Genomic DNA, 20,485 nt, shown 5'->3' on the forward strand with positions numbered 1-20,485 from the left:
TGTGAAATGTCTGTTATTGTTCTATACTAGAGTGCATCAAGCGTAATAAATCAATAGCATACCACATCACTCAGTGTTGGTTAATAAATTCAGAGTGTACATTTTAAATTTGACGTGGCCCCAGTCTATTTTCTCCAGGCTACATTGGAGCAACCTGATATTTATTTCACAAAACACTTTGGGACCGCTCCACAAAAGGCTGAATTGTGTACACCATCCAAAGTGTTACACAAAGACTCCCGACTAACATACGTCTTGCAATCCCACTCTGCATCCACACGTCATACAGGTATGTTACCCGAACTGTATATTGGAACAGACACTCCCACACTAAATCACATCTGAACAACATCACATGCCCTTAACAGCCGTGCATCAGATCAAGACTTGCATCTTCCATTATGCTACATTGGAACAATATTGCATTAGACCCACATGTCATGGAGATACCCATGCACCCAACAATAGCACTGGGCAATGAAACCATACACTGAGAAGGGCCTGCTCTGTTATTTTTTTTTGGTTTGACTTCCCAAAATGTAACACCTGAAGAATGGGCGAAGGGTCGGGGAAGGTCAAGAGTGAACAAGGAAAATGGAGGAGGAAAGAAAGGAAGAAGGAGCTGAGAGATAGGACTAAGAAAGGAGGGATAAGAGTGATAGAGAGGGAAGCAGAATGGACCAAAAAGAGCTGATCAGGATGCAAGTTGGGGGCAAGGAGAAGAAAGAACAGTTGTGCATTTATGTATCCACGAAATGTTCCACAATTGGGATGTCCATCCCGTTGGACCAAGACCTCACTCTGTCAAGATCTGTGGCAGCTAGTATGCAATGACCACCCGACATCAAGATTAACAGACATCTTTCATACCTTAAAACAAAAATGGAACCAAGTCATCCTCACCCCAAGAAGATAGAATCTGAATAGCAACCAACCATTCCCATTTTGGAAGGGCAATGATAACCTATTAAAATGAAAGAGCACACAAAGTGAATGGAAGAATTCTAAACTTTTAATAACACCCTGAAACCATCCAAAGTATTACAGAAGATTCCACATTAACTATTATTTACAGTCAGCAAAAAAAAAAAGCACTGCCAAGTAAAACACACAGTACTTGAGGCAAAACTATTGGTTTGCTGCTTCACAGGCATCGATCCAATCACTGTATACATCCACTGGCTCCGACAGATCTGAGCAACCGTTAAGGAAAAGACTTCTGCAAGGAAGTGAATACTAACAATTAAATATCATCCAAGTTTTACACAGCAAGTGACATGACCTCTCCAAGATAGGCACGGGAGTTCCAAGGAGATTTTTTGAGCTGGAGGGGATGGAGGCAAGACCATAAAACATATTTAAACTCAATTGATTTTCACATCTAAACCAGTCTATGGCCACAAGAGATTACAGATGCCAGAAACTTGAGCAAAAAAGACCAGAGAAGAACCCCATCTCAGAACATAATTTGTCCATTTCCCTCCATAGATGCTGAATCACCCAGGTTCATCTTGACCCGAAACGTTGCCCATTTCCTGCGCTCCATAGATGCTGCCTCACCCGCTGAGTTCCTCCAGCATTTTTATCTACCCAAGTTCATCCAGCAATTTGTTATTTGCTTTATGGCTGCAATGTTCTGTGTGAACAGAACTAAATATGGGTTATGAGAAACAAGGAACTGCAGATGCTGGTTTACAACAACAACAAAAAAGTGCTCAGCAGGTCAGGCAGCATCTTTGGATATGGGTTAGGATGCAATCTGCGGAGTTTTGGGGAGATGCCGACTTACAGTGAAAGGCAATAGAAGACAGACTAGGGACTTTGGAAAGAGAACTGCGGATAACAACAAACTGATCATCTGGACGGGCTATATTAACATATTGGTGATGCAAAGCTGGAAAAGCTTAGCCTAGGAGACCAAAACAATGCTCTAGTAGGAGACCAAAACAATGATCTTTGTCAAATGCTGCAAATGCAATTCACTCTGCCCCAATTCCATCTACCTGTCCAACAGTCCCCAACAGGCCATGATCCATCTTATTCACGCCCGTACTGAGCTCTAAACCCACACACTTCACAACAAAAATAAAACAAGCTATATCCATGTTCACAACAATATCCACCTCCAACTTCCTTTTCTTTAAATTCATTCATTTAGTTCTCTTCGTTTTTAGTTTTAGAGATACAGCGCGGAAACAGGCCCTTTGGCCCACCAGGTCAGCACCGACCAGTGATCCCCGCATATTAACACTATCCTACACACACTAGGGATAATTTTTTTACATTTACCAAGCCAATTTACCTACATACCTGTACGTCTTTGGAGTGTGGGAGAAAACCGAAGATCTTGGAGAAAACCCACGCAGTTCACGGGAGAACGTACAAACTCCGTACAAACAGCACCCGTAGTCGGGATGGAACCCGGGTCTCTGGCGCTGTAAGGCAGCGACTCTACCACTGCACCACCGTGCCGCCCCTGGAATTCCTCTTGGAATGCCGAGGATTAGCCAGTATATATTTCCCATTCCAGTTGCCTCCTTCTACTTCAACCCATCTTATTCAAATCTTATCAACAACTCAAAACTGTGATCCACAGAGCTCCCGCAAGTTGTGTCACAACATGGGCAACAATACACAGCAGTGACAAATGACACAAAAATGAATTGTCCCAAAACATCTCTCACCACTTGTATTTAAACAAGGATACATGTTATTGGCGTCTGGAATTCTTCTAAACATACGGTGCAGGATATGATACCCGTGTTTCGCGCACGGTCCCTGGAAAATGGAAGGGAAGAAAACAATGTAAACAAGTAACACTTTAAAAACTTAATATAGACATGATCAATACATGCTATGTAAGAAATAGAAGTATTATTCTGCAAGATAGGAGTATTACCAGGTGAAGAAATATTGACAATATATACTTGACTTTGCAAGCACCGACATTACTTTTCTAGCTTGTAATCTTTGGTAGAAATAGTAAATTAATTACAATTACTCCCCTCCTAGCCTACTGTAAAAGTCACAATATCAAGATCAGACATTCCAGCTACACTAGCAACTTAGACAGAAACCCAGAGTTAAAGTACAACTTGTTGATTGGGTCTAAACTACAAAATCATACAGAATTTTAAAAAACTGTCCATACATTTAATTCTCTCATAAAGGAAAATGAATTATTTTATTTCATTATGTCAAAAGGATATCAAATGATATTGAGTATGCACTAAAAGGGGACTTAAATCTGTTTTATACCATTAATTTAAAATGGATATTTCTTGATGTACAAAGAACTCCATCCAAAGGAATTTGTCAATGCACTTCAAGAGATGGGAGTCACAGGGTCGCATGTGCTACATTTCACAACTGTTTTATTTCACTCACAGAGTTTAACATTTACACAATACTAAAAGATATAATCCAGCCTACAGATAACAAAGGCCACTAAAACAACTCCTAGTGATATAGAATGGAAACCAGCATTCTGATCTTTAACATGCTCACTCGTACCACCACAACCCACATTTCTGCCCCCCCCACCACCCCCATACACACACTCCTTCCCACCCTCCCTCCCCCATCTGCCAATTCAACTAGGTATAGGTACAACAAATGTACCAGGTCCAAAACACGTCACTACCTATAGTGATATTCCAGACTCGGACTAAAGCGGTACACCACCCAAAGACACATATGCCAACGTAGGCATCATACACTTACATCTTAACATCGCATGACTTTTCGTGGTTACAAAATGGACAAGTGAACTGTGTTTCTAACGTGCCAAGCACTTTCTTCCTGGTTGGAGGCTTTCTCTTCGATTTCCTGCGGCCCATTGGAACTTCTGCAAGACACAGTGGGAAATACTTCAAAACTTCTGATAATATGGTAACCATACATAGTAATAAAAAGGCTGGTATGGCTGCTTGCTCCACATCTGCGGAGAATTATGAGCACCCTATTGGGTCACAGGGTTACTGTATGCCCTTCACAAACATCACTGAAATGTTGTCATGGCTTGGGTAGAGGGAAATGTAACATCTCCCACAGAACCATCAGAGAACTCCATTACACAGCGAGTGATTAGAAATAGGAAAGTCCATGGGTAAAGAGAATTTTGAAACTAGGTTGAGAATTATAATAATATCGAGTGAGATTGGGAGTGTATTTAGGTAGAGACAAATGAAACTGGATCCAAGTTAAGAAAGCAGCAAGATCTTGGATGATCTCAAGTTTATAAAAAGATTGAGTAAGGCATCTCTACTGCAAGTCCAGTCCTTTCAGAAAGGTTATATGAGATGGGTTACACAATCATCCACTGTGAATCTTAACTCAATACTTACTGAACTCGAGGGCTTGTGTATTTTGTGACATCAAATATCCTTTTTTAAGTTATCCAAATAATAAATAGTCAAGGCTACAGTTAGTTACTGAAGCAGAGACTATTTCAATATTAAATTGGATTGGCAAACGGAATTTGGAAAATAAAAGGGTTTTAGAAACACAACGGGCACGAGTATCATTAGGAATAGGAGTAGAATTAGGCCATTCGGCCCATCAAGTCTACTCCACCATTCAATCATGGCTGGTCTATCTCTCCTCCTAACCCCATTCTCCTGCCTTCTCCCCATAACCTCTGACACCTGTATTATTCAATAATTTATCTATCTCTGCCTTACAAATATCCACTGACTTGTGGCCTCCACAGCCTTCTGTGGCAAAGAATTCCACAGATTCACCATCCTCTGACTAAAGAATTTTTTCCTCATCTCCTTCCTAAAAGAACATCCTAAAGGATCAGAATTATTCAGGTAGCACCTGCCACCCCTACCACCCCAAGGCCGGAGCAGCAGAGAATTGCCAACACAATTCCCGTGTTTCTTTCCAAGGCACACATCAGTGTGACATGCAAGTACATCACCATACATGGTACTCCTAGATCTAATTCATGGAATGCCTTGCCTCATAAAGTGTAGAAATAATTTCAGCAGATTGACTGCATCAGTTGCTAGTTGTGACTCACCTCACACTTTCTCAAGGGCATTTAGTGATAAGCTACAATTCCTGGCCTTGAGGTTACACCAACATCCGTAACATTCTTCAGGTGAGTGAAAAAGGTCAACATGGAGCAGAACCCTATTACCATGTCGATAGTTCTGGGCACCCACAGCCTTTTTAAAATAACCTATCTGACTAACTATGTGTGGAGTCTCTAAACCGCAAATTGAGACCCTGTACAAATGTAGAACACACTTTCTCCAACCATTTAGAGCCAATACCCGAGCTTAGAAGGTGGAGAAGAAACAACAAGTTTAAGGCCTCCACATTTAGGTACTTCTCTAGTTTACACAACTAAAATATGCAACTTTAGCACCAACTTTGTCAGAACATTGATGTCTGAAACTATCCAGATTAGGTTAGGGGCCCCGGATTTAGCTGGGAGTGATACATGGGCCTGTGCAAATGGAGTGATCACCCGGGCAACCTCTCATACCAGATCTGCCTGCAGCAAACATTAGCTTTTCCAATGTGCCATTTTACTGCAAACTTTCAATGGAGTTGTGACATCTTGAAGCAATTTCAACTCACAAACCAGTTTATCAAGGTTTAAAAGGGAAGAACCCAAGCATCAAACAGCTCCAACTAATCTCAGGTTAAAGTCCAAGTTATAAATTGCAGCTAAAGCCTCTATAAATGTCAGCATTGTTATCACAATATCCACAGAATAATCTTTCAACAACCATGGTTGGTTTTACTGGTTCTGGTAAGTACATTGACCTGTAACAAAATAAAAAAGCACTTTTAGAATTGTTAAATGTTCTGGGTTTCATAGATTTATCGAATCCCACAAACAAAGGGAGTCTTAGTGAAAGGGTGAACACAGGTGAAAGTGGACCGGCACACCCCCGCCTCCCCTAAAGAGCACTAGATGGTGAGGGTTTCCCCCATCAGTGTGAACAGTTGGTAATTTCATCTGCTTGATCTCTAATACACGAGACTCACATAGATGGAAATTTGGTGCAGTGGAAAAGCCATTGCCGTCAGGCCATTCGAGGAGAATCATCCCAAGTGAATGGCAGTACTGACCTGTGCAGCAATGCAATACCAACTCAACACTTTGCCAAATCCACTGCGGCTTTGGTTCAAAATGTCGGCTTCAGTTCAGTATATCAGCAACTCATAGCTGTAAACTTTTCATGAGAATTTTCCAGCAGCATTCCACCCCTGTGAAAAGACAGGGATTTCAATGAGTACATGTGCGGCGTGACACACAACCATGTTTCCAACAGAAAATGGAAGGTGATTATCTTATTCCCCTTCCTTCACAACCCCCCCTTGGCATTGCCCAAACCGTTATAATCTGATATGCCATGCTGCATGTAACCCCAAGGCAAAGCTGCAGTGCATGCAAGTGGCACTTCTGATACAAAAATTGGACACAAACACCTTCAGGGGAAGAGAGGCTGAGAGGGACAGTACTCTGTGGAAGGGACAGATTGGGTACATTGTCACAGGGGCCATCACTCAGAAGCAACATTAAACAAAGTCTCACATCTTGAATACGAGCCCAGGAGTTACCCTCCATGTTCTAGCCAAGGCATTTTTCCCCACACAATCAACAAGACAGATTACCTAGATTATATTACCAACAGGTGCCCTCTGTGCTGGTCAATTACTAGCCTCCAAATAAAAGTATTATATATTTAAAAGGAATATAAATAATAATAATAATAATAATAATAACAATAAATACTTTATTGATCCCCTCAGGGAAATTCAGAGGGAAATAAGCTAACCTGCAGTCACACCCATATAAAGTAAATTGTAATCAAATAAAAATTGCCCTCCTCAGGATTATAAAAATACACTGATAGCTGGATGGACATTTGGATGCAATGGAGCCGACAGGGCCAAACGGATGTAACAGTGGAGAACAGCAACATAACCCAGTGATGGAACAAGAGTAGTCATCATGGGAGGGCACCAGAGAGGGAAACATAGAAAATAGATGCAGGAGTAGGCCATTTGGCCCTTTGAGCCAGCACTACCTCTCAATATGATCATGGCTGATCATCCAAAATTCTGGCTTTTTCCCCCATGTCCCCTGATTCCCTTAGCCCTAAGAGCTCAATCTAACTCTTTCCTGAAAAGGACAGCCAAGTAAGAGGTTCACTAACGTTGATGGCATGTGCCAAAATATTATTGTGGGTACAGTGCATGAGCGTTACATTAACCTCTGAAACTGTGATGTGATTGTGGAGTTGGGGGGGAGAAGCTTTGGAATCACTGAAATAATAATAGAAAAGCTAGAAACATTCAACTGGTCAGATAACTTATCCTGAAAGACAAAATGAGCTAATGTTTCAGGTCATCAGGAGGAATCCTAGAGGAGACCTAAAGATATATCATCAGGTATCTATCTACCTGTACACTGTGAATGGCTCGATTGTATTGCCTTCCAGAACAAGGGGTCACAGTTTTAAGGATAAGGGGGAAATCTTTTAGGACCGAGATGAGGAAAACATTTTTTACACAGAGAGTGGCGAATCTGTGGAACTCTCTGCCACAGAAGGTAGTTGAGGCCACACAGTTCATTGGCTATATTTAAGAGGGAGTTAGATGTGGCCCTTGTGGCTAAAGGGATCAGGGGGTATGGAGAGAAGGCAGGGATGGGATACTGAGTTGGATGATCAGCCATGATCACATTGAATGGCGGTGCATGGCCTACTCCTGCACCTATTTTCTATGTTTATATGCCTTTCCTGAGGCTGCTATTAAAGCTTTTCCACTGCACGTGACAATAAACTAAACTAAACTAAAGGCCGAGGCGCCCGGACACAGCTCACCCGGTCCAAGAAGCAGAGCTGGGTCGAGGCTGAAGCCTCAGCTCACACAAGGTCTGAGCATGGGGCGTTGGACCTGAAGCAGTACACGGATGGTTGCCTGTAGCTGGGATTACAGTCAGGCCGGGACCAGTGACTTCAGGCCAAAGATCCTCCGCTATAGGATCTTTGCTTCAGGCCACGCTGTCAGCTCGCCCCGCCCATTTGGTTGCTGCACCGACCATTGGCCGCCCAGCCTGTCGATCAACGCATCATCCCGCCCTCCTATTAACTAGCGCGCATCCCATTGGCTGCCACGTATCACACAGTCACAGCCCCCTCATTAGCTGGCCCTCTTCTCATTGGCTGTTCCGCCGGTCGATCACGGCGCTCCACCCGCCCCCTCGCTTCCCGTTGGCTGCCAGGGCTGCCCGTCACGGTGAACCCGCCCATTCGTCAGGTAGCCAACGCCTCATTGGCTGTCCCAGCCGACAATCAGGCTGTGCCCGCCCCCCCGCTAGCTCCCCCCCCCCCCCCCCCCCCGCCGCTGCTGCATCCTACAGGTTGATGGTGCCCGTCCATCACACACATTCACCCCCTCGCCCCGACCGCAATGGCCGCGCACCGGGTGTCCACCAAGTGGGACAGCAACGACTTGTGCGTGTTTGTGTGGCCGGTACCTGGGCTCCAGGTCTGTCCGCCGCCGCTGCCGCCGCCGCCGCCGCCACCTCCAGCCGCTCCCGCGCTCTTCCAGCCCGCGCTTTCCCCCCTCCGAGCAGCGACAGGCCTCTTGCTCCGCGCACCGGACGTCCCGCCTCCCTCCCCGCCCATTGGCTGACGGCTGGCTAAACCCAGCGTTGATTGGTGGGGGGGCGTTGTCAATTATCCGCCAGGCACCGGGACCTTGCTGCACAGACCGGAGGTCCCGCCTATCCCCTCCGCCCATTGGCCGCGGGCCGCGTAGACGCCGCGCTGATTGGTGAGAGTCGTTGTCATTCATCCGCGGGGGGCGGGGCCGCCCGACCGTTGCTTTTGAATTGCAGGCGCGCGCGCGCGAGAAGGAGGGAGGTCGTAGGTCGTCGGATTTCGGAGTTCGGATTTCGGACTTCGGACTTTTACCTCAGACAACTTCATTTTTCACCTGGAGTGGGAGATTGCAACCTTCACGTGTTCCGCCCTGTTTCGACTAATAATGCAATCAACCCGGCGTGCACAATCAAATAAGATCAAATAGAACAAGTTGTCCTACATAGGCAAGTAGAAGCAGAATTCTTCCCTCGCAATCCCTTCACCCCCACTTCCATATACCCTTCCCAGTCCACGCATATGTACCAATGTATGCGTGTATATATATATATATATATGTTTTTGGCTCAACACAGTATGTATGTATGCAGATATGTTTATAACAACCGGGAAGTTCGGTGAAAATTGCCCAACGCATCACCGGTTCCTCGCTCCCCTCCATTGAGTCTGTCCAAAGCAAGCGTTGTCTGTGGAGGGCGCTCAGCATCGCCAAGGACTGCTCTCACCCCAACCATGGACTGTTTACCCTCCTACCATCCGGGAGGCGCTACAGGTCTCTCCGTTGCCGAACCAGCAGGTCCAGGAACAGCTTCTTCCCGGCGGCTGTCACTCTACTCAACAACGTACCTCGGTGACTGCCAATCACCCCCCCACCCCCCGGACACTTATTATCACTTATTATTATTTATTCAAATCATTTGCTATGTCGCTCTTCCAGGGAGATGCTAAATGCATTTCGTTGTCTCTGTACTGTACACTGACAATGACAATTAAAATTGAATCTGAATCTGAATCTGATCTGAATCTGTGCAATCAACGAGATTGTCGCTACTTTTGATTCTTCAATCTTCGTTACATGTGGTCTGAAATGAGGAAGCAACAAAAATGAATATATATATATATATATCATCACCCAAAACGTCACCCGTTCCTTCTCTCCAGAGATGCTGCCTGTCCCGCTGAGTTAGTAAGTAGGTCCTTCGAGTTCAAACCAGTGCCTCCATTCAATATGATCATGGCTGATCATCTAAAATCAGTACCTCTTTCCTGCTTTTTCTCCATCTCCCTTGATTCCCTTAGCTCTAAGAGCTAAATCTAACTCTCTCTTGAACACATCCAGTGAATTGGCCTCCACTGCCTTCTGGCAGAGAATTCCACAGATTCACAACTCTGGGTGAAAAGGGTTTGTCCTCATCTCAGTCCGAAATAGCCTACCCTTTGTTCTTAAACTTTGACCCCTGGTTCTGGACTCCCCCATCATTGGGAACATGTTTCCTGCATCAAGCCTGTCCAATCCTCTAAGAATTTTATATGTTTCTATAAGATCTCAAACTGAGATTCTTCCATGCAACTGTAGAGATCATATTATTATACGGGTGTGGCATGGACTCTCACTCAAGCACTGTCCAAGTCTCCCAATGGTACTTTACATGGCCCAGCTCCATGAGGAGATTTCACCTTTGACCAAGAGGATCAGGTCGAGGAGGCTCGCTGGTCACTGCCACCCAGAAATGCCAGCAAACAAGGTTGTGCTGTGGGACCCCACCCATGAAAGACGTGACCCAGGACGGCCAATCAAGACGGACCAAAGAGGAGCTTGCCAGCTGCATGGGAGACAGAGATGTGGAGTGTGGGTGGAACCCAGAGCACCCAGAGGAAACCCACGCGGTCACAGGGAGAACATACAAACTCCGTGCAGACAGCGCCCGTAGTCAGGATCGAACCCGGGTCTCTGGCGCTGTAGGCAGCAACTCTACCGCTGCGCTACCTTGCCGCCCTTACTAAATAGCGAAGCAGATTTTTCTTTTATGCAAAGTTTGGTGCGAGAGGTTTACTTCCTTGGTTACTGCTTGGCTGTAAAAGTAAATATGCATATGAAGTACCTTCAGCTTATTGTGCAAGAGTGTAAACAGTATTGCCATAGCCACAACATTGGCTGTCAGCATATTCCAAATGACAAGTGTTTTTGGCTCAACAGATATTTTTGTATGCAGATATGTTTATAACACCGGGAAGTTCTGTACAAGCAACGAGATTGTCGCTACTTTTGATTCTTCAATCTTCGTTACATGTGGTCTGAAATGTGGAAGCAACAAAAATGAAAGAATCATTTAAATTAGCTGTGCAGTTTTTAAAGCGTTGCGGCCACATACAGCATATGGGTGAGCTCAGCGCACCCATAGCAACACATGGAAATGCTGCACCTGCAAGATCTGATACAGGGGTTTAAGTGCAAATAAACAAGTGTGACCACTGCAATGTACATTTTTAATTTAGAGGTGACAAAATATGGCATTTGTTTAAGATTTATTCAAAAGCTCAATAGTCCAGAATTGTACAAAAGAATCCCAGAGAAATTGGAACAATTCACGTCCAAAAAACTGATTTACAAACATATAAAAAGTTCAAACATCAGAACAGGATTAACATGAACTGCAACAAACACAGTCATATGCTGCTACCTGCGCAGTAAAAAGTTGGCATCTCTTTGCAAATAAAGTTTACTAACACATTAAAAATTGTGTTTCAGAAAAGCCTATCGGGTCATAACTACTAAGACAAGCATGGCTGGTCATAGATCCTTGCAGTGAGCCACTGCTTGTGGTTTTTTTCAATAATTGCAAATGCAATTTGATATGTATATCAAATATGAAATTGATCTGAGAGCTGCCAAAACCTGAGAATGAGAGTATTGTATTGCTAAGTTGGAAGGAAAGGAATCGTTGGCACTCTGCTGCCTAGGTGTGGCAATTAGCAACAGAACTCAAACATTTGTATTGGGAGGAAGCTGGTGTGTTCCATTTCACAGATTTGGGCTAATAGGAACAAAGCTTCAGCAAACAAACCAGCTTCAAGAGACTGAATCGCATAAGCCAATTCGGTTAAATTTAGCAAAGTCTGTCATATAGCACTGTTTCCTCTTCAAACAATAAAATGGCTGAATCGTCATCTGTCTGATCGCCTGGGGATGGAGGTCTGATACAGCGATTTACCAAGGGCCTCGATGAAGGTGATGATCATCTGCTCCGGCGTTATCTCCACATAAGCAAAGCCACCTAAGGAGCTAATATCTGCATAGAAAAATTTCAACCAATCCTCTGGAACATGATGCTTATGTTTGGTTGAGTATTCCATGAAGTTTCCAGCTCCACTTAGGACATAGCCAATCCCATTGTTATCCTGAATAAACTGAAACAAAGGAGAGGAGGAAATTCTTAATCTTTGTATTTAAATGAATCCCACCCATTCTATATATCTCATATTTATAGATAACCCAATGTTTTTTTGCGGTGATGCTCCAAAAATCTACCAATGACTTATTGAATGGCAATACTTGAACATCAATAGAAAATTCCCAATACCATCTACCAGTCCATCATATTATTCATATCTTAAATTATTGTCAAAAGTCAAGTGTTTAATTGTCATATGTCCTGAAACAGAACAATGGAATTCATACTTGCCGTAACAGCATAGCAAGTTTCAAGCAGAGTACTCAATAGATTTTGAAAGTCCAAGTGTTAACAGTAACATGCTAATAACATCTCTAGCTTTTTCTGCTCCATACCTGCAAGTTATGGTCATGTCCACAGAAGTATGCACTGACCCTGTACTGAGTGAGCAGGGGATACAATTTCTGAACCAGACACTTGGTGGGTCCATGCTCCGCAATTGACCAAACTGGGTAGTGACCAGCCACAATCAGGAAGTCTGACCTGTAAGAAAGAACGAATAATTAATCAGAAGAAAAACATTCTCTAATTTTCTCTAGTTCCACCTCCAAACTCTTAAGACATTTTCTGCATTGAGGATGCTATATAAAATGACATTAAAAGGATGCCAGATACAAGTCTATAATGATAGAGATATTTGGTTCTTCTGCATCTGTTAATTCAGCCCTGGATGAGACAGAGCCAAGATTGGATGAGACAGAGCTAAAGAGCACAGAGAACTAATTCCCTGCCCTGACTAAATATTGAATGTGCGATGTCACTGTGATTGTTCAATTGTCAAGATTGGACTTGCCCAATTCAGAAAGTCATTCGTTAAAGCCCCCATTCTTGGACTTGAGTGCATGAGGTAGCACAGTACTGAATACCATGGCTCGGAATATCCATGAAGCAGGGACTGTCCTCAGTTTACCATAGTCCAAGCTCAGATCTACATTGTGTGAACGTTCAAGTGGGAAAGCTGGTTCCAGTCAGTCAGTATGTGGCATCACATGGCAGTATTTGCACAAGCCCTGTTTGTTGACGTGATTTGACATCTGGCTAAGCCAAGTTCTCAGGCTAATACAGTCGCTAAAGCGTTCGAATGCTTGCAAGTCAAAAACCTCAAATTATTCTTTGGAAAGTACCTCTCAGGATGTTTGGAAATTCCACGTGAGTGTACACCTGCACTTCCTGATGTGCATGGGTGACCTTCATGATGTGTATGGAGGGAACTGTAACCATTTCAGCATTTCTAGGCTAACACTGCATCTTTTGGGTCATTGATATACAATTCAAAAACAAGACCCTCTACACAGTAATAATTATTATTATTCGGACAACTGGATGTTCCTCCAAGTAATGTAATACCCCAAAACACTTATTTCATTTTTGATACATATTAAACAGTAGTATAATATATATATATTTTTTTCCTATGGGCAGTGGGCAGGTGCTATAGACCTGCATGGTAAGGTAGACGCCCCCGCCCCCGCCCCCATGAGTCTCGGGCAGATGGGGCTCGTCAGCCTGGGAAGGCAGTCCATCTAGGAGAGGGAAAACTCTGATTTAAAACCTCCACTGCCTTGTGGCCATATCCAGTCATGGAAAAGGCTCCTGGAGTAAACCTCAAGACAATCCGGAGTCCCTACAACTTCGATCTGGCAGCTTTTGCAACGGCGCTGGTGCCAAACTGTAACGGCCCTGCTGTTCCTATGGATCGATCAGCGACGTGGAGAGGGGGGACGTGCTGCATGGGCAACAGACTGTCCTCCATATAACATCACCCAGGCTTGCATCCGACCACACATCACCTGCAAACTAGGATGCATCAACCATGGTCAGTCATGACCGAGGGGAGCCTACCACTAGGTAATACATTTTCCAGAGAACCCTGTGAGTTTAACGGTAGTGGGAAATACAAGCATTCCAGACCCCGGGTCTGATTGCAAACCTACTTACTTTCCTCACCTCCAGTGTTCCAGACCCTGACCCTAGCTATAGACTACTGGGTGCATTCCACACACTCGTAGAGTGATACACTGTGGAAACAGGCCCTTTGGCCCAACCTACCCACACTGGCCAGCATGACCCAGATACTCTAGCCCCACCAGCTTGTATTCTGTACCCCGACTGAACTAATAATGAGCCAGATGACAAACTATCAGAATTTCTGAACAATCAGATGCTGGAGTATTGAAGATTTCTTGTAATTATTTAGTGCCTTTTGAGAAGGAGCAAGAAAAGATTTCCTGGTGAGCTGCAGAACATTTATCCGTCAACCAAAGTAGATTAACTCGTCATTTTTTTCATTGTTCCACAATAATTGCTGCCATGTTAATCTGCATTATGTAAGTGGTTGCATTTAATGAAATAATTGATTGGCTGTGGAAAACTTGGGATATATTCCAAAGACGTTGAAGATGTTTTACAAATGCAATCTTGTTCTGTGTATGAACAGCTAAACTATATTGCAAGCTTTTAGTTTAGAGGAAGGAACTACAGATGCTAGTTAAAACCGAAGATAGGTCATACAGCATCTCTGGAGAAAAGGAATAGGTGACGTTTTGGGTGTGAAGAAGGGTCTCAACCCAAAACATCACCTATTCCTTTTCTCCAGAGAAGTTGTCTGACCCGCAGAGTTACTAGCGTTTTGTGTGTTTATTTCGCAAACTTGAGAACAGCTTGGACAGACTGCTTATTTGATTTAGAATGAAGAAAGTCTACATACCTGGAAGCCTTCAACTTATCCTGAATCCACTTCAGTTGTGTGCTGGCCACATTGTAATCCTTTGGTCCTTCTGGTTCCGTTCCCAAGAAATCATCAGAGTTTCCACATAACAGAACTGTATCCAGCATCAGTATTGTAATGGTGATATTGGTGCCTGCTATGGTGAAATTCAGGTCATAGTAATAATGTGGAAAATTCCTGAAAAATCAAACAGCGTGTTATTTAGTGTGAAATGCATCTGGAAGAGTGGAGATGTTGGAGAAATGGGAAACTGCAGGAAATAACCCATCTCACCATCGCTTGGATACTTTGGAATATTCGATCTGTGCAGTTACATTGCCCGAGTGATCATGGTTTCCTGCTACAACAAACCAGGGTACGTCCTTCAGGGACTTGGCAGAATAGATTTCCTCAAATGTTTCCTGTGATTACAAAGAACACTGCAACCTCTGAACATCACGCTATTGGCCTCAAGCTACTTCAGCCGATGGACATACACTAGCCTTGCTCCAGCCACTACCGAATTATGAGAAATATGGGGACTCCAACATACCTGAAATCTGTTGTCAGTAATATCGCTAACTCCACTGAAATAGAAGTTATCCCCCAATGCCAGAATGAAGTCGACGCCCATGGTCTCGGCAACAACCCCCATTTGGTGGGCTGTAGTCTTCTCCACAGGTGTTGTGTATGGTGCAAATGGGAGCCCACCCCAATCACCGAGTGCCAAGAAACGGACAGATTTGGAGTTATCTGAAAAGAGTAAGAATGCAAAGAATCACACAGATTATACAAATATCAGATTCACATTGACATTCATTGTCACATGCACCAATTAAGGTACAGTGATATTTGAGTTACCATGCAGCCACACAATTAAAAGAACACAACATAATTAAAAGAATGATAGAACTTAACATAAACATCCACCACAGTGATCACTGTGATGGTAGGCAATAAAGTTCAGTCAGTCTTCCTCCTTTTGTTAAACATAGAAAATAGGTGCAGGAGGAGGCCATTCGGCCCTTCGAGCCAGCACCGCCATTCATTGTGATCATGGCTGATCGTCCCCTATCAATAACCCGTGCCTGCCTTCTCCCCATATCCCTTGACTCCACTAGCCCCTAGAGCTCTATCTAACTCTTAAATCCATCCAGTGATTTGGCCTCCACTGCCCTCTGTGGCAGGGAATTCCACAAACTCACAACTCTCTGGGTGAAAAAAAAATTCTCACCTCAGTCTTAAATGGCCTCCCCTTTATTCTAAGACTGCGGCCCCTGGTTCTGGACTCGCCCAACATTGGGAACATTTTTCCTGCATCTAGCTTGTCCAGTCCTTTTATAATTTTATATGTGTTCACCCGTGTTTGTTGCCTTGACCCTCCGCAGTTGCCGCTGCGGACGGCCCGATGTGCAAGGCCTCTCGTCGGGGCGGTTGAAACACACAGTCAAAGAACGAGAAGCAGCACAGGCGTAATGGATTGAATGGCCTTTTCATCTGCTTTGGTCTCAAAAGGCAAACTTTTGATATTGCTATCCATCAACGCATCTTCCCCCACCCCTTTCAGTTTCTTTCTCCTCACCACTTTCAGAAATTGAATGATGTACAAACTCTCACACTGATAAACTGAACTTCCCCATGTTGAGATTGTGAATATCACTCCATCCTTCACACAAAGGGAGAAATCATCAGTGCCCATCCAGAAGACTAACAAAAATAACATAATTGAGCAAACATGTTTAATCCAAGTACTCTAATCCAATCTGGTTTATACCAGAGATATACGAGTCTGAAGAAGGGTTTCGGCCCAAAACGTTGTCTATTTCCTTCGCTCCATAGATGCTGCTGCACCCGCTGAGTTTCTCCAGCATTTTGGTGTACCTTCGATTTTCCAGCATCTGCAGTTCCTTCTTAAACATTCTAATCCAATCATTAACAGCTCAGAAATACAGACCACTCATCCCATCCCACAAGGACACATTCCCCCATGCTGAACATCTACCCTGGTAGACAGCAGTGGTTCTCTGACTAGAGCTCGTGAGCAGATGGTACAGAAACACCATGAATTGGGTGCAGCCTCACAAACCTTTGAACTAGTCACAAAAAAAAATCAGTCGAGCCAAATCCCACATTTTCATACAAACCTGAAAGTAATATGAAAGCTAAAAGGGTTTCTGCACTTGCAGAAGTCTTGGCCTCCACCTGCAACTTCAGCCTTACTCTCATTGGCATTACATTTATCAGTACAACATCCACTGATAACACAAGGGAAGGCAATACAGAACATGATAAAGAGTCACAAGAAACAAGATCAACTGGTAACAACACTAAGTACAGCATTCTATAGGAATCAGATTTAAATATTTCCCTCTGTCCATGCATTTCCTGTTCTGAAGGTGCGCAAGTCAGCTCCTACATCCACACAAATGAACAATGCTTACCCATCTTAGCAGCAGGGCTGGGGCTTGCCGTAACTTCATGGAGTATGACTGGGAACATCAGTGCAACTTGAACAAATATTGCCATCTGAAACTGACACACATTTTGGTTAATACCCCGTGGAATTTACCCTGTAATAATTCTAATGTGCCAGGTTCTTCTGTCAATCCCTCCCACCGGGCTATATTCAACAACTTTGATGTTGCCTGTCCCGCTGAGTGACTCCAGCATTCTGTGTCTATCTTCGGTTTAAACCAGCATCTGCAGTTCCTTCCCACACACACTTTGAGTGAACATACTGTATGTGAGTCTTCAGCAATTTACAGGATGTGTGCTGCGCTTTAGAGGACTGAACCTTCCCCAACATATTGGTCAGGCCCAGGATCATTTCTAGTTATCAGGTTGGTTTTTATTCGTGGATTCGAGTGACCCAATTCTCTGACCACTTAATTTGATCTGATCCAAACCAGGGCTGAGCTTTTGGACTCTGCCCTGGAACAGGTTTTAACTTGCTTTATTTACACTCTAAATCACATCTCTTGCTGATTAGCCCAGCTTTTCCATGGATTGTTCCTGCTGAGTAAGGCAACAGTTTTCATTTTAGAAGTACTAGGTCAGCACTATGGGGGCTGGGAACGGGAAGTAGTCCTTTAGTCCCATGAGTCTGTTTCGTTTTCTGTTCTTCTTTATCTAATTTTTCTCTCAATCTCCTCCTGATAAAATCCAGGGATTTCAATCTCGAAAACTGACTTTAACCCAGCTTCAATTTCAAGAATAATGCATTCTTGCTCCAATTTCCCACTCCAAAGGAAATCGTTTATCTCAGTCCACTGTATCAAACCATTATCATTTTTGACAAGTGCTGGAGGAACTGGAGAAGTGGTGAGTCTGTGGAAACCTCTGCCTCAGAGGGGCGGTGGAGGCAGGTTCTCTGGATGCTTTCAAGAGAGAGCTAGATAGGGCTCTAAAAAATAATGGGGTCAGGGGATATGGGGAGAAGGCAGGAACGGGATACTGATTGGGGATGATCAGCCATGATCACATTGAATGGTGGTGCTGGCTTGAAGGGCCGAATGGCCTACTCCTGCACCTATTGTCTATTGTCTATTGTCACAATCTCCTCATGCTGTTAGCTGGTACAATCCAGGGATTTCAATCTCGAAAAGTGACATCCGCCCAGCTTCAATTTCAAGAATAATGCATTTTTGCTCCAATTTCCCACTCCAAAGGAAATCGATTATCTCAGTCCACTGTATCAAACCATTATAATTTTAGACAGAAGATAGACAAAGGGTGCTGGAGGAACTCAGCGGGTCAGACAGCAGTTGGAACCCTTCTTCAGACTTCCCAACCCTAAATGTCAGCTGTTCCTTTTCTCCAGAGATGCTGCCTGACCCGATGAGTTCCTCCAGCACTTTGTGTCTATCTCTGGTATAAACCAGCCTTTACAGTTCCTTCCTAATAATTTCAGACATCTTAAATAGATCATCATTCAATCTTCTCAATGTAAGGAATGATAGGCCAGGTTTATATCCTCAATCCTCCAGGAGCCCTGGTACTAATCTAATGAACCTGCATCAGATTCCATCCAATGACAATTTATTATTTAACCAAATGTGTAGGAAGGAACTGCAGATGCTGGTTTCAACTGAAGATAGACACAAAATGCTGGAGTAACTCAGTGGGACAGGCAACATCTCAGGTGAGAAGGAATGGGCCCATTCCTTCTCTCCACAGATGCTGCCTGTCCCGCTGAGTTACTCCAGCATTTTGTGTCTATCTTATTATTTTACCAAGTTAGAAGCTAGGTATTGCAAGTTGTTTAAGAAGAAACTGCAGATGCTGGAAAATGGAAGGTAGACAAAAGTGCTGGAGAAACTCAGGAAATAGGAAATAGGGAAATAGTTGTTTACTCCAAACATTTTACTCTAGTTATTTCTCCTTTTCCAGTTTCTCTTCTGCTTCATTGTTTAAAATGCATCTATCATTAACTTTTGAATTATAATTTAAACTAAAAAAAATGGGTTTTTAAAAAAAATCTCACCACAGACACTGCTCAACCATCTAAATATTTCCCGTATTTTGCAAACAGTATTTACTCACTAGTCGGCATAAGCAGTGATCGTTTGAAACAATGGTGCTCAGGAAATGTCTCTTCGGCACAACTAAGGAGAGAGATATGAAATCTGTCCGCTTTTGTTGAGATTAAAACAATGGAAATATGAGGGTGAGTGAAATAGATTGTCACGCTATCATTAACATGTGCCAGAATGTGTCACCCTCGCCTCTCGGTTTTTATAATGGACCACACTTAATCCAAAGGAGAATAGAATAGGCTATCCGAAGATTTTAAAACGTATTTGTAAGGAAATCTGGCAAGATCACAGGATTTGTACCTGAACATGTACAGGTTTCATACCTGAGCTACAATTATGCTCAGGTTAACGCATGGGTTTCCCCACACACACACATCCCTTCCCGGATCTCATCTCACCTCCATTTCCTCCGTCCGGAATCTGGCTTAACGCTTCTCCAACTCAGCTTTGCCTTAGAAAGTCCCAAGACCGGTCTTACCGCGACCTGAAATGAAAGCCAGATTGCCTTAAGTGTAAAAACAAAACATCTCCCACCCACCCACCAACCAACCTCCTCCTTCTCGCACCTCGCCGTAGGACCCAGGTCTCACCTTCTCCCCCTTTACTGAATCTTACGTGATGCCTTTCCGCTCCTCCCTGCTCCTTTATAAAGAACACAGGACGGATCACGCTGTCTTTGCGTGGCATCGAGCCCAGATCAGTGATCAATAAATGGCCTGTCGAATGAATCTGTTCCGGCAGAGCCGCGGCAGCTTCCGCCTCCTGCAGTTCTGTAAACTGCAAAACACAAACAGACCGACCAACGTACAGCATGATCCCCCACAACACGTAAAAGTCTCCCTTTACGTTCTAAACGTTGCACGTCCTATCACTATTTCTGGAATAGCTTTCTGTGTTTTTTTTAAATAGACTTCCCACCAGAATAATCTAAGACCCCGAACCCTTCTGGCCCCTAATGGACCTTTGGAGATGCTGGAGTAACTCAGCGGGACAGGCAGCATCTCTGGAGAGAAGCAATGGGTGACGTTTCGGGTCGAGTGGAGAGTCCCGCTGAGTTACTCCAGCATTTTATGTCTCTCTTCGTCTGCAGTCCCTTCCTGCATACTATTGGTAATATACATTTTCTCGAAGTCTGACAGAGCCCAGGAACAACACATG

General features: G+C 43.9%; 2 protein-coding genes across 9 annotated transcripts; both read right to left on the reverse strand.

Annotated features, from left to right (window-relative positions):
* Nucleotides 1-990: 990 nt before the first annotated feature.
* On the reverse strand, nucleotides 991-8,651 carry elof1 (elongation factor 1 homolog). 2 transcript variants are annotated; one of them, XM_033012167.1, is made up of 5 exons: nucleotides 8,507-8,642; nucleotides 6,091-6,228; nucleotides 3,724-3,847; nucleotides 2,708-2,778; nucleotides 991-1,193 (listed from the first exon to the last, which is right to left on the reverse strand). In XM_033012167.1, exons 3-5 carry the CDS (start codon nucleotides 3,837-3,839, stop codon nucleotides 1,129-1,131), a joined length of 252 nt encoding a protein of 83 aa, XP_032868058.1. In that variant the 5' UTR covers nucleotides 3,840-3,847; nucleotides 6,091-6,228; nucleotides 8,507-8,642; the 3' UTR covers nucleotides 991-1,128. The 2 variants fall into 2 exon arrangements, with proteins under 2 accessions (XP_032868058.1, XP_032868057.1); XM_033012166.1 differs by lacking the exon at nucleotides 6,091-6,228 and having other exon boundaries at nucleotides 8,507-8,651.
* A 2,491-nt stretch (nucleotides 8,652-11,142) lies between these two features.
* Nucleotides 11,143-20,120, reverse strand: acp5 (acid phosphatase 5, tartrate resistant). 7 transcript variants are annotated; one of them, XM_033050804.1, is made up of 9 exons: nucleotides 19,943-20,116; nucleotides 19,726-19,811; nucleotides 17,234-17,318; nucleotides 15,346-15,545; nucleotides 15,087-15,214; nucleotides 14,793-14,990; nucleotides 12,421-12,568; nucleotides 11,786-12,041; nucleotides 11,143-11,729 (listed from the first exon to the last, which is right to left on the reverse strand). In XM_033050804.1, the coding sequence occupies exons 2-8, from the start codon at nucleotides 19,729-19,731 to the stop codon at nucleotides 11,799-11,801; spliced, it is 1,008 nt and encodes a 335-aa protein (XP_032906695.1). In that variant the 5' UTR covers nucleotides 19,732-19,811; nucleotides 19,943-20,116; the 3' UTR covers nucleotides 11,143-11,729; nucleotides 11,786-11,798. The 7 variants fall into 7 exon arrangements, with proteins under 7 accessions (XP_032906695.1, XP_032906693.1, XP_032906694.1 ...); XM_033050802.1 differs by having other exon boundaries at nucleotides 17,234-17,324; XM_033050803.1 differs by having other exon boundaries at nucleotides 19,918-20,116.
* Nucleotides 20,121-20,485: the final 365 nt, after the last annotated feature.

The sequence above is a fragment of the Amblyraja radiata genome, chromosome 35, assembly GCF_010909765.2.
Source record: "Amblyraja radiata isolate CabotCenter1 chromosome 35, sAmbRad1.1.pri, whole genome shotgun sequence".
Taxonomy (NCBI): domain Eukaryota; kingdom Metazoa; phylum Chordata; class Chondrichthyes; order Rajiformes; family Rajidae; genus Amblyraja; species Amblyraja radiata.

Excerpts from the sequence above, each read along its gene's own strand:
- elof1 (XM_033012166.1), bottom strand. The coding sequence starts at position 3,839 with ATGGGCCGCAGGAAATCGAAGAGAAAGCCTCCAACCAGGAAGAAAGTG. Across the intron at positions 2,779-3,723 it reads AAGTCATGCGATGTTAAGAT|GGACCGTGCGCGAAACACGG; the intron begins GTAAGTGTATGA and ends TCCATTTTCCAG. Across the intron at positions 1,194-2,707 it reads ATTCCAGACGCCAATAACAT|ATCTGTCGGAGCCAGTGGAT; the intron begins GTATCCTTGTTT and ends ACGGTTGCTCAG.
- acp5 (XM_033050802.1), bottom strand. Across the intron at positions 15,215-15,345 it reads TTACTGACAACAGATTTCAG|GAAACATTTGAGGAAATCTA; the intron begins GTATGTTGGAGT and ends TTGTAATCACAG. Across the intron at positions 12,569-14,792 it reads GATAAGTTGAAGGCTTCCAG|GTCAGACTTCCTGATTGTGG; the intron begins GTATGTAGACTT and ends TCTTTCTTACAG.